General features: G+C 39.1%; 1 protein-coding gene and 1 long non-coding RNA gene across 2 annotated transcripts in view; both read right to left on the minus strand.

Annotated features, from left to right (window-relative positions):
* Positions 1 to 4,328, minus strand: part of unm_hu7910 (un-named hu7910) — a 17,531-nt gene extending 13,203 nt beyond the window's left edge. The window contains exons 1-5 of the mRNA XM_071537459.1: positions 4,265 to 4,328; positions 3,196 to 3,231; positions 1,251 to 1,295; positions 1,011 to 1,043; positions 111 to 143 (exon numbers count right to left, since the gene is read on the minus strand). Coding sequence (XP_071393560.1) covers positions 111 to 143; positions 1,011 to 1,043; positions 1,251 to 1,295; positions 3,196 to 3,231; positions 4,265 to 4,328 — 211 coding nt within the window. The remainder of the gene's footprint in view (positions 1 to 110; positions 144 to 1,010; positions 1,044 to 1,250; positions 1,296 to 3,195; positions 3,232 to 4,264) is intronic.
* Positions 4,329 to 5,660: 1,332 nt separating this feature from the next.
* Positions 5,661 to 8,574, minus strand: LOC139659246 (uncharacterized). Its single transcript, XR_011696225.1, has 3 exons — positions 8,520 to 8,574; positions 6,104 to 6,220; positions 5,661 to 5,692 (listed from the first exon to the last, which is right to left on the minus strand). It is a non-coding gene; the product is annotated as an uncharacterized lncRNA (long non-coding RNA).
* Positions 8,575 to 12,530: the final 3,956 nt, after the last annotated feature.

Consider the following 12,530-nt stretch of genomic DNA (forward strand, 5'->3'; position numbering starts at 1 on the left):
ACAAAAACAACTACACTCAAACAACTACTACTACTACTACTGATACTGCTAGTGTTACTGCTATTACTACTACTGCAAATCAAACATTTGATCCTACAGTTCTTTCTCACCTCCAGTAGTGTCTATACTGTCCACTTTATCATCTGGAAGAAAGAGATGGAAACAAAAAGTCAACACAATTCATTAGAATTAGAGAGAGAGAGAAACACACACAGAGAGAGAGAGAGAGAGAGAGAGAGAGAGAGAGAGAGAGAGAGAGAGAGAGACAGAGAGAGAGAGAGAGAGAGAGAGAATGCTTTGGCAACATGTGCACATGTATGTCATGCCAATAAAGCTCCTTGAATTGAATTGAATTGAGAGAAAGATAGAGAGACACACGGAGAGACAGAGAGAAATACACAGAGAGAGAGAGAGAGAGAGAGAGAGAGTATGAAAATGTGAGAGAGAAATATTTCTCCAAACTCCAAAATATGTGGAATTTCGAAAAACTTCCTCCTGACAAAAAACTCCTTTATCTCCTTGGAGAAAAACGGGAGTGTGCCTCACTAGCTGCTGTTTACATAACATGCTGTGAAAGCCTGAGACAGGACAACTGACCGAAATATTTTACATTTTTTCCTTTGTGTGTGATTGAATAATTGCAACTTTCTTTTGTTCAATTATCTTTGTTGTTATTATTGCTACTTTTTCTTGATTATAACTGTTTTGCTTTGGCAACAGATACTGTTGTATTTAATGCCAATAAAGCTCATTTGAATTGAATTGAGAGAGAGAGAGAGAGAGAGAGAGAGAGAGAAAGAGAGAGAGAGAGAGAAACAGAGAGAAAGATAGAGACACACACAGAGAGAAAGATAGACACATGGAGAGAAACACAGAGAGAGAAACAGAGAGAGAGAGAGAGAGAGAGACAGAGAGAAAGAGAGAGAAAGATAGAGAGAAACACAGAGAGAGAAACAGAGAGAGAGAGAGAGAGAGAGAGAGAGAGAGAGAGAGAGAGACATTGTACTGACCATAAGGATGTCCACTGTCTCCTCGAGGATCGTCTACAACAGACATTTTAACCTGTTAGTAACACTTTATTACAAACTACTGATAAACTTATAAGTTACTGAGAATAACTGATGACTGATGGACAAATCAAGGAATTAACCAAATGCCCCATCCATGAGCGCTCAGGACTATGGTTAATAATAATAATAATAATAATAATAATAAATGAAATGAAATAACAGCCTGTGTGTTGAACCAACCTGGCACAAAGTCTTCTTCCACAAATGCAGGGAGAGGGACAGCAGCTGGTGAGACCGAGACACACACACACACACACAGGTCAAAATACACACACACACACACACACACTAGGAGAGTGTAATGTAATCAGGTGGGTGTGACACGGCAGAGGAACAGGATGTGAGGAACGGGTGGAAGGTGAGGATGAGGATGAGGATGAGGATGAGGAGGAAGACTCTCTGAACCGTGACGATTCAGACGCAGAGTGATGAGGAAACACATGGAGACGAGGCGTGATGATGATGTCACTGCCATGGACACTGATATCCAACCAGACACCTGTGTCCACTCCTGATTCCACTCCTGATACTTCACTTGGAATTGGTAGAATGAGAGTTTCTCTACCACTGAACAGCTGTGGTGTGTCACTCTGCCTTAAAGAGCTGCTGACACTAAAGCAATTTCATTATTCTGGGTTTCAGTGGAGAGTTTTAATGTCCCATGATGCTCTAAATGCTGTTTCAGAGGCTTTTACACCCTGACAAGAAGAAACCTGAGGTGGAAACACTGAGTCGGTCTAATTTCTGGGACATAAAAATGGACAAAATTCAAAAATATCGCTATTGGCTTTCAAAAGCCCATATCGGCTGAACCAGGTATAGAACTAAACTCAGTCCATGTGTGTGAAGCCAGAGCATGTTACCAGAGGTGAGACCAAGTCAACTTTGCTCAAGTCCCAGGTCAGTCTCAAGTCTTGAGGAACAAGTCTCAAGTCAAGTCCCAAGTCTAAATGTAGATTACCAAGTCAAGTCCAAGTCAAGTCCATGTCATTAATGTCAAGTCTCAAGTCTAAATGTAGAACAGCAAGTCAAGTCAGAACAAATCAAGAGTCCAGTATCAATTTAATATCTTAAAGAAAACTAAATATCTAGGACTTTTCAATGCAATATGGTTTTAATAGGATAAAAACTTGGTAAGAGCATCATGAGTTTGATTTCTATAATCAGTTTCAACTTCAATAAATTCAATCATTCCATACAAATTCAGAAAACAGAATTTAAATTCAGTCGTCTGCTGGAACAAATCTCATCACTTTCAATCTAAGTCATTTACACAAACACAAGATCTCAAGTCAAGACTTTAGAAACCTTTTCAAGTCATCAGAGTACAAGTCAGAGTCAAGTCCCAAGTCACCAGAACCCAAGTCAAGTCAAGTCTCAAGTCTTCTCTTCATGCATCAAGTCAAGGCTCAAGCAATTAAAACTGACTTGAGTCCAAGTCATGTGACTCGAGTCCAAGTCATGTGACCCATAGAACATGAATGCAGCGTTAATATAGAGAGAGAAACATAGAGAGAGATATAGGGAGCAAGACAGGAAGGGGTGAACAGGTGAGAGAGAGAGAGAGAGAGAAGAAGAAGAAGTCAGCTTCTGTCTAAAAGGCTCCGTATCCTTGAACTGGTCCGACTGTGTTCAACAACTTTCTCTCTCTCTCTCTTCCCTCCCTTTCTCTCTAAATCTCTCTCTCTTTTGTTGTACCTCTCCCTCCTTCCTCCTCCTCTCTCTGGTAATAAACAGTTTCCGCTGGTTGTCTGCAGGTAGAGAATGATTTAAAACAGTCTCTCTCTCTCTGTCTCTACACAAACACAAGATCTCAAGTCAAGACTTTAGAAACCTTTTCAAGTCATCAAAGTACAAGTCAAGTCGAGTCTCAAGTCTTCTCTTCATGCATCGAGTCAAGTCTCAAGCTATTAAAACTGTGACTCGAGTCTCCACCTCTGCATGTTACAGCAAACAGACAAGAGCAGAACGGATGGAGAAGAGTGAGATCCAGCATCACTCCACACAGTCAGCATGCAGACAGCTTCCCACACAGCCCAGACATGTGAGTGATGTCCAGCAGCTGGACAGCAGAGTGAGGACATGCAGCAGCTGCTCAGCCAGACAGACTGAAGTCAGGACAAACCTTGGATATCAGACTCCACATCCTGAGATCCAGAGACTGGTAGACAGACAGAGGGCAAGGCCACAGCGTTACCTTCACTTCATTCACATTCACTTCACAGGCTGGTGCTCAAACCCACAGAGGGTTTACAGTGAGGGCAGACAGCAGGAAATGTGTGTGTTCATTTCATACATGATATTAGGAAACATGTTCAGCTTCAGTACAGAAAACTTTAAATAAGTGCAAACAATAGATAAGAGCGGCGTGATGCTTCAAACAGGCCACGCCCACAAAGTGCAGTACAAGAGATTTGTTCCGCTCTATTTCTCTGGGTAAAACAAAAAAAAACAAAAAAAATGACTTTCTCTGTTCTAATAATTGATGTGAAATGTGTTTGGTGTTGTTAATCGCCCATAACTTGGGATGGGACAATATATCACAATTCAATATATAGCAATGCAAAAATGTGACGATCCCTATGTTGTGTCAGGAACATGAATGGTGATATCAGCTCCATGTTATTCTGCTGTAGTAATCACTAATGAGACTCTTCACGATCACAGTTTCTAGGGCTGCAACTAACGATTATTTTCATTGTCCATTAATCTGACGGTTATTTTCTCGATTAATGGATTAGTTGTTTGGTCTATAAAATGTCAGAAAATGTTGAAAAATGTGGATCAGTGTTTCCCAAAGCCCAAGATGACGTCCTCAAATGTCTTGTTTTGTCCACAACCCAAAGATATTCAGTTTACTGTCATAGAGGAGGAAAGAAACCAGAAAATATTCACATTTAAGAAGCTGGAATCAGAGAATTTTGACTTATTTTTCTTAAAAAATTACTCAAACCGATTAATGGATTATCAAAATAGTTGGCGATTAATTTAATAGTTGACAACTAATCGATTAATCGATTAATCGTTGCAGCTCTAACAGTTTCACAAGCTCTCCATCCAAATTATATTATTGTCACTTTGTAACGACAAATTTGAAATTGTTGTTTACATTCTAGCAGCCAATGGCATCGCTGGAAAGATTTGCGTCTCTCAAAATAAACAGAATTCTGCACAGTCAGACCGTGCAGTCGTACCGTGAGATAAACAGATCGTCCCATCGCTCCCCATAACCTTTTCACAGCTGTCCAATAACTGCATGATCATGACAAGCTCGCAAACGTCCGTACAAACTTCCACTCGAGAGAGGAGCCGTGTAGCATTCTGACACTTCAAGAGAAAAACATCTTAATGATCCTGCTGCTGTTTGACAGCTGTGAAAACATAACAAATTATTTACACCATAACTGGAAGGCCAAAAAGCCGCCATCCTTTATGCAGTGGATTCAGGAGGTGATGTCAGTGTTGGAATTAGAGAAGGTCAGATATACTGACCTTGTACGTGGATCACACCAAAAGTTTGATGAAACCCGGTCTCCTTTTATTAGTTATTTTGAAACTCTATCCTTTGACTGAACAATCTGTAGCTGTCATATATGTAAACTGGTTAATTTCCGTACGAAAAATGTAAAGGACAAGGTTGGTAAAGTTTTTTTTTCTTCTTCTTCTCCTTGGTTGTTTGTGTGACCCTGGATGGGAGGATGTGGGTGGGGGTGGGTGTTTATGTTAGAGTGGGGTGGGGGTGATAAGTCAGTATGTACATTGTATATTCCAACTTGAATATATTTTGTATTGTGAAAATGTAAATAAAGTTGTTAAAAAAAAACTATTTACACCATATACATTTCACATGAATTATTAGAATACCGCAGAAAATGTCTATTTATTGTTTTGCTCATAGAAACTGAATAGGGTTTCACACTTTGTAGGCGTGGCCTTTTTGCCGCGTCATCGCCGTTCTTATCTATAGAAAAGCTGAGCGTTGATACACTGACATCAGTATTTAGCATCATTAAAAGGCATTAATTGCAGTCATCCAGAACACACTGAGCTGCTCTGGTGTCAGCTGAAGGCCTGAAATGTAGAAACAATTAAATGATTTGAAGTAGAACAGGAGTAAAAGGCAGAAGAAGTGAGCGTTCGTACTTTACAGCGTCTCATAAGCTTTCTTACATCATCATCTTTACAACATCATCATAAGCTTCGTGTTGCTGGTGACTGACAGAGCAGAAGCAGTAGAGAAAGTGAATGTTTGCAGGAGTTATTTAGCTGTTGCTCTTCTCCAGAACAACATTCAGCTGAAGAGTTTTACTTGAAAATGAGATACAGCCCATATGACTGAAGTTATTAGACATCTTGAGCCCTTTATTAATGTTTTAGTGGGTGCAATCATCCATAGCAGACAGAATTATCTGCACTGACTCTGATTTAAGTCACGAACTGCTGCTCTTAAAAAGTAAACACTGGTCTATCTCCATCATGAAAAGTGGGAAGGGAGTAATACATTTACAGTGGTCTAAACAGTTGTACATACTGACAGAATCACACAGACAAATAGGCAGGAGACAAAGTGAGATAATTAGTGAACTGACCTTCATCATGTCTGTCAGGCGGGGGGGCGCTCTCTGAAACACATCAATCAATTTAAAATCAGGACTAATGCTTATTCCAACCATTTCCTTCCTCCTCAGTACTACGGTCTTATGTTATGTCGTTAATAAATAAATCATAAATACATAAATCCAACCAATTAAAAGGTGCTACATGGAACATTTTGTGTTTCTCAAAATTAGAACCACATTTCCCATAAACCCCTCCTGCCTGTTGGTACTCTCCGCCTCCCTGCGTTCGTTTTGAGGAGCCAGAAGAAGAATAAGAGCTGCTTGGTTTGTTTACAGTTATTATACTAATGTGTCAAAATTAATGCAGTAATGATTTATTGATGTTAAAATGATGCATGTAGCACCTTTTAAATGGCAGTAACACATATGCAGTTGTGTGAATACACCAGCACACACACACACATACACACACACCTGAAGCAGTCTCCTTGGTGGGCGTGTCAGAGGGTGTGGCCTCTTCTGCCCCCGCCCCCTCCGGCTCTGCAGCCTGTTCATTGGTTGCTTCAGCCCCTGGCACAGGCTCACTGGTTCCTTCAGTTGTGCACACAAGGAAATTTACATTTTAGAGAGTAAAACAGTTTGCAAATGAAGAGTTCCCATTTCAAATCAAGATATTTATTTTTATATTTTACATCTACATTTACATGTTTTATATGGACACTTCAACAACACATGGCTTACCTCCTTTATCTTTCTTTTTAATGTCATTTTATGAGTCGATCACTGTGATTTCTTCTATTTGGCGGGTGGGGGGGTAACGGAAAGTAATGTAACGAGCAATATAACTAATTACTGTTCCTGTAGAGTAATAAGTAAAGTAATGTGATTACTTTTTAAAGAAGTAAGTAGTGAGTAAAGAGTAATTGATTACATTTTCCAAGTAACTTGCTCCCCACTGTCTACAGGACATCTTTGCTTGAGACCTTTGCTCCCACATAGAGGCTCAATTAACCTGCAGTTTTTAAATACTGGGATGTTGAATCAGGGTTTTTTTTTCTTAATTGGAATGAATGCAGGACTATGGGCTTTATCAGTGTTAAATAATATCATCAGGAAGCCTCACCGCTCCAGCTGACAGTCAGAGGAGCGAGCCGCCTGGAGGTGAGAGGAGCAGGTCTGTGGTCTGGAGGCCGCAGGTTAAAATCCCAGACCGGCTGGGACAAAGTGACCGAGTGACGCTCTGCCCTTCCTCAATGTGGTTTGGAGTTTCCCTAAGTCACTTGGAGGACGCTTTTATCCAAAACACCCTCACAGTAACGTGACTGCGTTCATTTTTAGCGTGGGTGGCTCCGGTGGGAGTCGATCCCAAACCCTGAAGCCTCGGTGCACGAGGCACTTAAAGAAATATTCCACCTAGTTTTAACATGGAGGTTATTATGAAAACCAGAATATAATCTGCTCACCAAGATCAGATGCAGCTGGGCCAGTTTGTAGAGTTCAGATTTTTACTTTCACATTCATTTGAATGAAAATCGACATTGAACACGTTGATGAACAGATTCAATAACAGATCCTGCTTTAAGACAACAAAGCATCCTGGGTCCGTCCTCATTCTGCATTTCTATTCTTGGTTTACACTAAAATTAGTATTTAAAAATAAAAGTAGATCCGGTCTCCCAAACAGGAACTATCTCTCCTAAATGGTATCCCTCCGCTGTGTTCTCGTCTAAATTATGTTCTAAAACGCTGGACCAACAGTCAGTTGAAAACCACAATAACAGGATAACTATATTTTTGGTTCGATCTCACAGCAATTTTTTGGATGCGGAAACAACAATTAAACATTCTCAACCAATCAAATTAAAGTTGTAAGACAGAAGGGGGCGGAGCATTCGGCAGCAGTTATCAGTCTTGATGCATGAAGAGAAGCCTTGAGACTTGACTTGACTTGGGTTCTGGTGACTTGGGACTTGACTCTGACTTGTACTCTGATGACTTGAAAAGGTTTCTAAAGTCTTGACTTGAGATCTTGTGTTTGTGTAAATGACTTAGATTGAAAGTGATGAGATTTGTTCCAGCAGACGACTGAATTTAAATTCTGTTTTCTGAATTTGTATGGAATGATTGAATTTATTGAAGTTGAAACTGATTATAGAAATCAAACTCATGATGCTCTTACCAAGTTTTTATCCTATTAAAACCATATTGCATTGAAAAGCCCTGGATATTTAGTTTTCTTTAAGATATTAAATTGATACTGGATACTGATATTGGACTTGGGACTTGAGCAAAGTTGACTTGGTCACACCTCTGATAGTTTTCTTTATAGTTATCCTTCTAGGTGTGAATGGGCCTGAAGGTATTTTTGACAACAATGGGAGAGATGAAACATATATAATTACACAGGTGTTCTCCTTTAAACTGAGTGTGTCTGTGTGAACCTTCAGGCTTTGTTGGTGTGACACAGATTTTAGGCTCGCCTGATGCAGCGCTGTGATTGGTGGAGTGTTGAGGAGCGGTCGGGTGAGTTAGCCACGCCCACCGGCCGGCACCCAGGGGTGGGAACAGGGAGAAGAGCCTGCTCAGGTTTCAGGTCAGCACCACCCTCCTTTTGTCTGGACTGTACAACTATCACTGTGTGTGTGTGTGTGTGTGTGTGTGTGTGTGTGTGTGTGTGTGTGTGTGTGTGTGTGTGTGTGAGAGAGAGAAAGAGAGACAGTAAAAGTGTTCAGGAGGGGGGAGAATGGGAAGGTGTGTGTGTGTGTGTGTGTGTGAGAGACAATGAGGGAGAAAGAAAGTGTGTATGGGAGGAGGGCGAGATAGAAAAAGCAGATAGAAAAGACTGTGTGTGTGTGTGTGTGTGTGTGTGTGTGTGTGTGTGTGTCCTCACCTGCTTTATCCTCAGGTGTCTGTCCCACATCTCGTCTCCCCGCCTCTTTCAGCCCTGTTCATTGGTTAAAGGTTCTTGTGTCAAAATGCATCCTAAACTGTCCCGTCTCTGTCCTCCAGTCAGCTGATAAACTGCTTCATGTTCCTAACAGCTGATCACTGCATCTCCCTCCATCTGTCAGCTGAAGCTTATTATATAAGTATGGAAGCCCATTTCCGCCAGTGTGATAAAAAAAAAAAAGATCCTGTAAGTCATTATAATGAGAAACTTTTCAAAATAATGAGTTATCTCAAAAATAACGAAATCATTATTTTGAGAAAGTTTCTCATTATTTTGAGATACTAACTCATTATTTTGAGATACTAACTCATTATTTTGAGATACTAAGGCATTATTTTGAGATACTAAGGCATTACTTTGAGATACTAACTCATTATTTTGAGATACTAACTCATTATTTTGAGATACTAACTCATTACTTTGAGATACTAACTCATTATTTTGAGATACTAACTCATTATTTTGAGATACTAAGGCATTATTTTGAGATACTAAGGCATTATTTTGAGATACTACGGCATTACTTTGAGATACTAACTCATTACTTTGAGAAAGTTTCTCATTATAATGACTTACAGGACAGTTTTTTTCATCACACTGGCGGAAATGGGCTTCCATATATAAGAGACACAGAGCTGAAATCGGTTTAGTCTTTATTACCACTGACTCATCTAAATATGATTAATATGAAGTAGAAGAACAGACTGTCAGCTTTGGACCAAACCCCTTAATTTTATCCCTGAAACATCCTTAATTTCTCCAGTACATAAACATTAATTATCCATTCATAAATAACGGCTTTAATAAAGTAAGGTTAGGTGGCTATCATGGGTTTATAAGGGATTTTAATCATGGGTTAATTCACAGAAACACTAGTAATTAAGGGATTTTTCATGCCTTTTGTGCAGGTTTACAGGTTATTAAGTGGAAATTAATGGAAAAGTTCCTGTCTCTGTGAATTTTACATTGAATTAGAAAGAAAGGATTCAAGATAAAGGGGTGTTTAAGGTGGTTTCGATGGGGAGTCCTCCATTAATAACTCCCTTAGTTAATTTTAAGGGGATTTTGCATGAATTAAGGGGTGAATTAATGTAAATGACTGAAAATGTAATCTACACAATTTTAATGGTACTACTTTTTTTTTTTCCTATATTGACATTTATTAATTAAAGTCTTAGCTTTTGGTTTCCCGGGCGAATGCAAACAATTTTCAATGTCATTTTTCACTGAAGTAAAGCGCTGACACAGCAGCTTTCCCCCACACACTGAGACAAGAGTGTGGTGAAGGACAAGAAAAAAACCAAAAAACACAAAAGGTATTCACTCAAAGAGACAGGAAATATATAAAAACACTGTGAGAAGGAAGGTGGCCGCTGATTAGATCCTTAAAGACGAGGAAATCACAGAGTGGAAAAATGAAAATGCATCAAACTGAGGTGGGCTCACAGCTCAGTGTAACAGTGCCTTAACAGTCTCAGAAACCAGCAGTCGTTCTACTAATGACTTCAGTGATGAATAGACCAATCAATCCACCAACCAGACTTTTATATTTGACATTTATAAACTTTATAAACCTAGACCACCAACATTACAAGCAGCCAACAGTACGGAGTCACAGTTAGAGCCTCAGCAGCCTGATCACACTCCTGGGAAAGGAAATACGAAGCTAAAGAGAGAGGAGGAGTTTTATACTGGAGAATATCTGAGTGAGCAGAGGAGGAAGTTCTGCCAGAGGAGATATGAGTGGAGGAAGGGGAAGGTTAATTACTCTTGAGGAAAAGAGTGAAGACAGAAACTGAGGTGCTGTTTTTTTCCAATACCACTCCAACACTGCTGCAAAAACATTGAACTCAACATTGAATTTATAAACACAAAACTTTCACCAAAGTATTCTGCTAGCTGAAATTCCCTTTTCAACCTCATCTCCAGAGTAGGGCCGGGTGAAAATATTGATTTTCCGATTAATTTCTATTTTCATTTGGACAATCCAATATCGATTCACAAAATCCAGAGATCGGTCTTTTAATCTATGCTTTTTTTCAGTGGATCTATGTAGATTTACGCAAAACATGTTTTGTAGCGGGCCTCCCCTCTGATTGTCAATGTTAAACATGAACCTTTTCAGTAATGCACCATATAGTTAACAGCATCGACTCTCAGAGAATTTATTTCATATCTAACCAGTATTGGTATTGTAAATGAAGTACCCCTAATTAGGGCTGAACAATTAAATCGAAATTTTATCGAAATCGCAATATGGCCTACTGTGATTTTCAAATCGCAGGAGGCGCAATATTTGTTAAAGGTGAAATGTGTCAAAATAGCATTTTAAATGAAATATTGTGGTGCTGCAGAGATGTCCTGGCCTACACATCATATTCTACAGACTTAAGAAAACATCTTTGTTTGGTACAGATCCCCGCAAAAATCACACCATAATCATTTTAATACGTTTTTCAATGAAAATGAGAATAATGATGTAAAAATTATCATTCCCTCTAATATCGCAAATCATATCACAATTGCAATATCAGTCAAAATAATCGCAATTAGATATTTTTTCAAAATCGTTCAGCCCTACCCCTATTTTATTTCATATTGAATCAAATCAGTATTGAATGAAAACCTTGTGAATTGAAATCAAATCAAATTGGGAGATCAGTGTTGACAGAGGGTGTTTCTTCATCTTGTGTTTACAGCAAGAAGGAGGACAAACTACACCATTTCAAAACCAAGATTTATTTATCAAAGATGGATTCTTCACATTTTGAAAGTAAAGCAAAGTTTTTCTTCAGTTGCTGTGTATAGTTTGGACTAAATAATATCTAAATGAATAGTAAGTTGGTATGAAATTACCTTTTCATCTTTACCAAAGCCATCTTACAGCTCGAGACTTTCAAATGAACAACAAAGACACTGGCCTAAGCATTAGTCACCAATCACAACTAGGCCTACCAAGAAATACTGACAAGGCACAAAGTCCAACACACACTACCAAGCTCTTCCTATTCACCAGATAGACTCTCAAGTCTTCAGCAGACATTATCCACATTATCCCCAGTTCATTTGTACATGTATAGTTTACACTTTATCAGTTATCTGGACTTAAAGCTGAGTGAGTTAGATCTGATTGATTTAGATCAGTGTGGTTCTCCCAGAGACACTTAGAGTAAAATAAGAAAGGAGGGCAAAAGGTCCGAGCCGGAGCGACCCGACAGCAGAGGTAAACATTCCTGTGACCGAGGAATGATCATGTATGACAGAGTTAAAGACAGAAACAATAAATCCATTTCATAATGAGTGATAGACAATCTCAAAAAACTGACAGGAGGAGGGGAAAACAGTGAGAGAGGGCCGCAGAGGCAGAGTCCTCCGTTCACCTTCCACAGCCTGACAAACTTAAGTAAAACTATCTTCCTAAGTGAATTCATTCACTTTTTTTTGGCCTATTTACAATTATTAATAAAGTATTATTTTCTTGGTTCCATCATCATAAGTTTCCTCTGACCAGACTTCGGTGTTCCACTTGTTACTTAGCAGCTTACTTAGCAGCACAGGTCGCTCAGTATGTTTAAATAGCTGTGCAATAAGACAGATGTTTTTTTGTTTTTTTTTAATATTATGCACTTACTTACGCACTTGAAGCACGTTATCTAGTGGGTTGTTTGATGTTGCTGCTAATTCCCCTACAGGTGCTAATGTGTTTTACCCATGGTGTTCTTATGAGTTGGAGTTTATTTTATTCTACCCATTTGTTTTATGATTATTTTATGGCTTGGATGTTATCTATCTGTTTTATACTTTCTTTTTTGAATGTATTATGTGTTTTTTAAGTGAGTGGTTCTATGTGTTTGTCTGTGTTTACGTGAGCTCACTAAAATAAATTCCAGTCAACTCTGTTGATATGGCAATAAAGTATTGAATCTTGAATCTTGTTCAGACTGAAAGGTT

The sequence above is a fragment of the Centroberyx affinis genome, unplaced genomic scaffold (assembly GCF_046629955.1).
Source record: "Centroberyx affinis isolate AG114_WGS23_722 - 3 ecotype Tasmania unplaced genomic scaffold, CSIRO-AGI_Caff_v1 ptg003051l_1, whole genome shotgun sequence".
NCBI classification, from domain to species: domain Eukaryota; kingdom Metazoa; phylum Chordata; class Actinopteri; order Beryciformes; family Berycidae; genus Centroberyx; species Centroberyx affinis.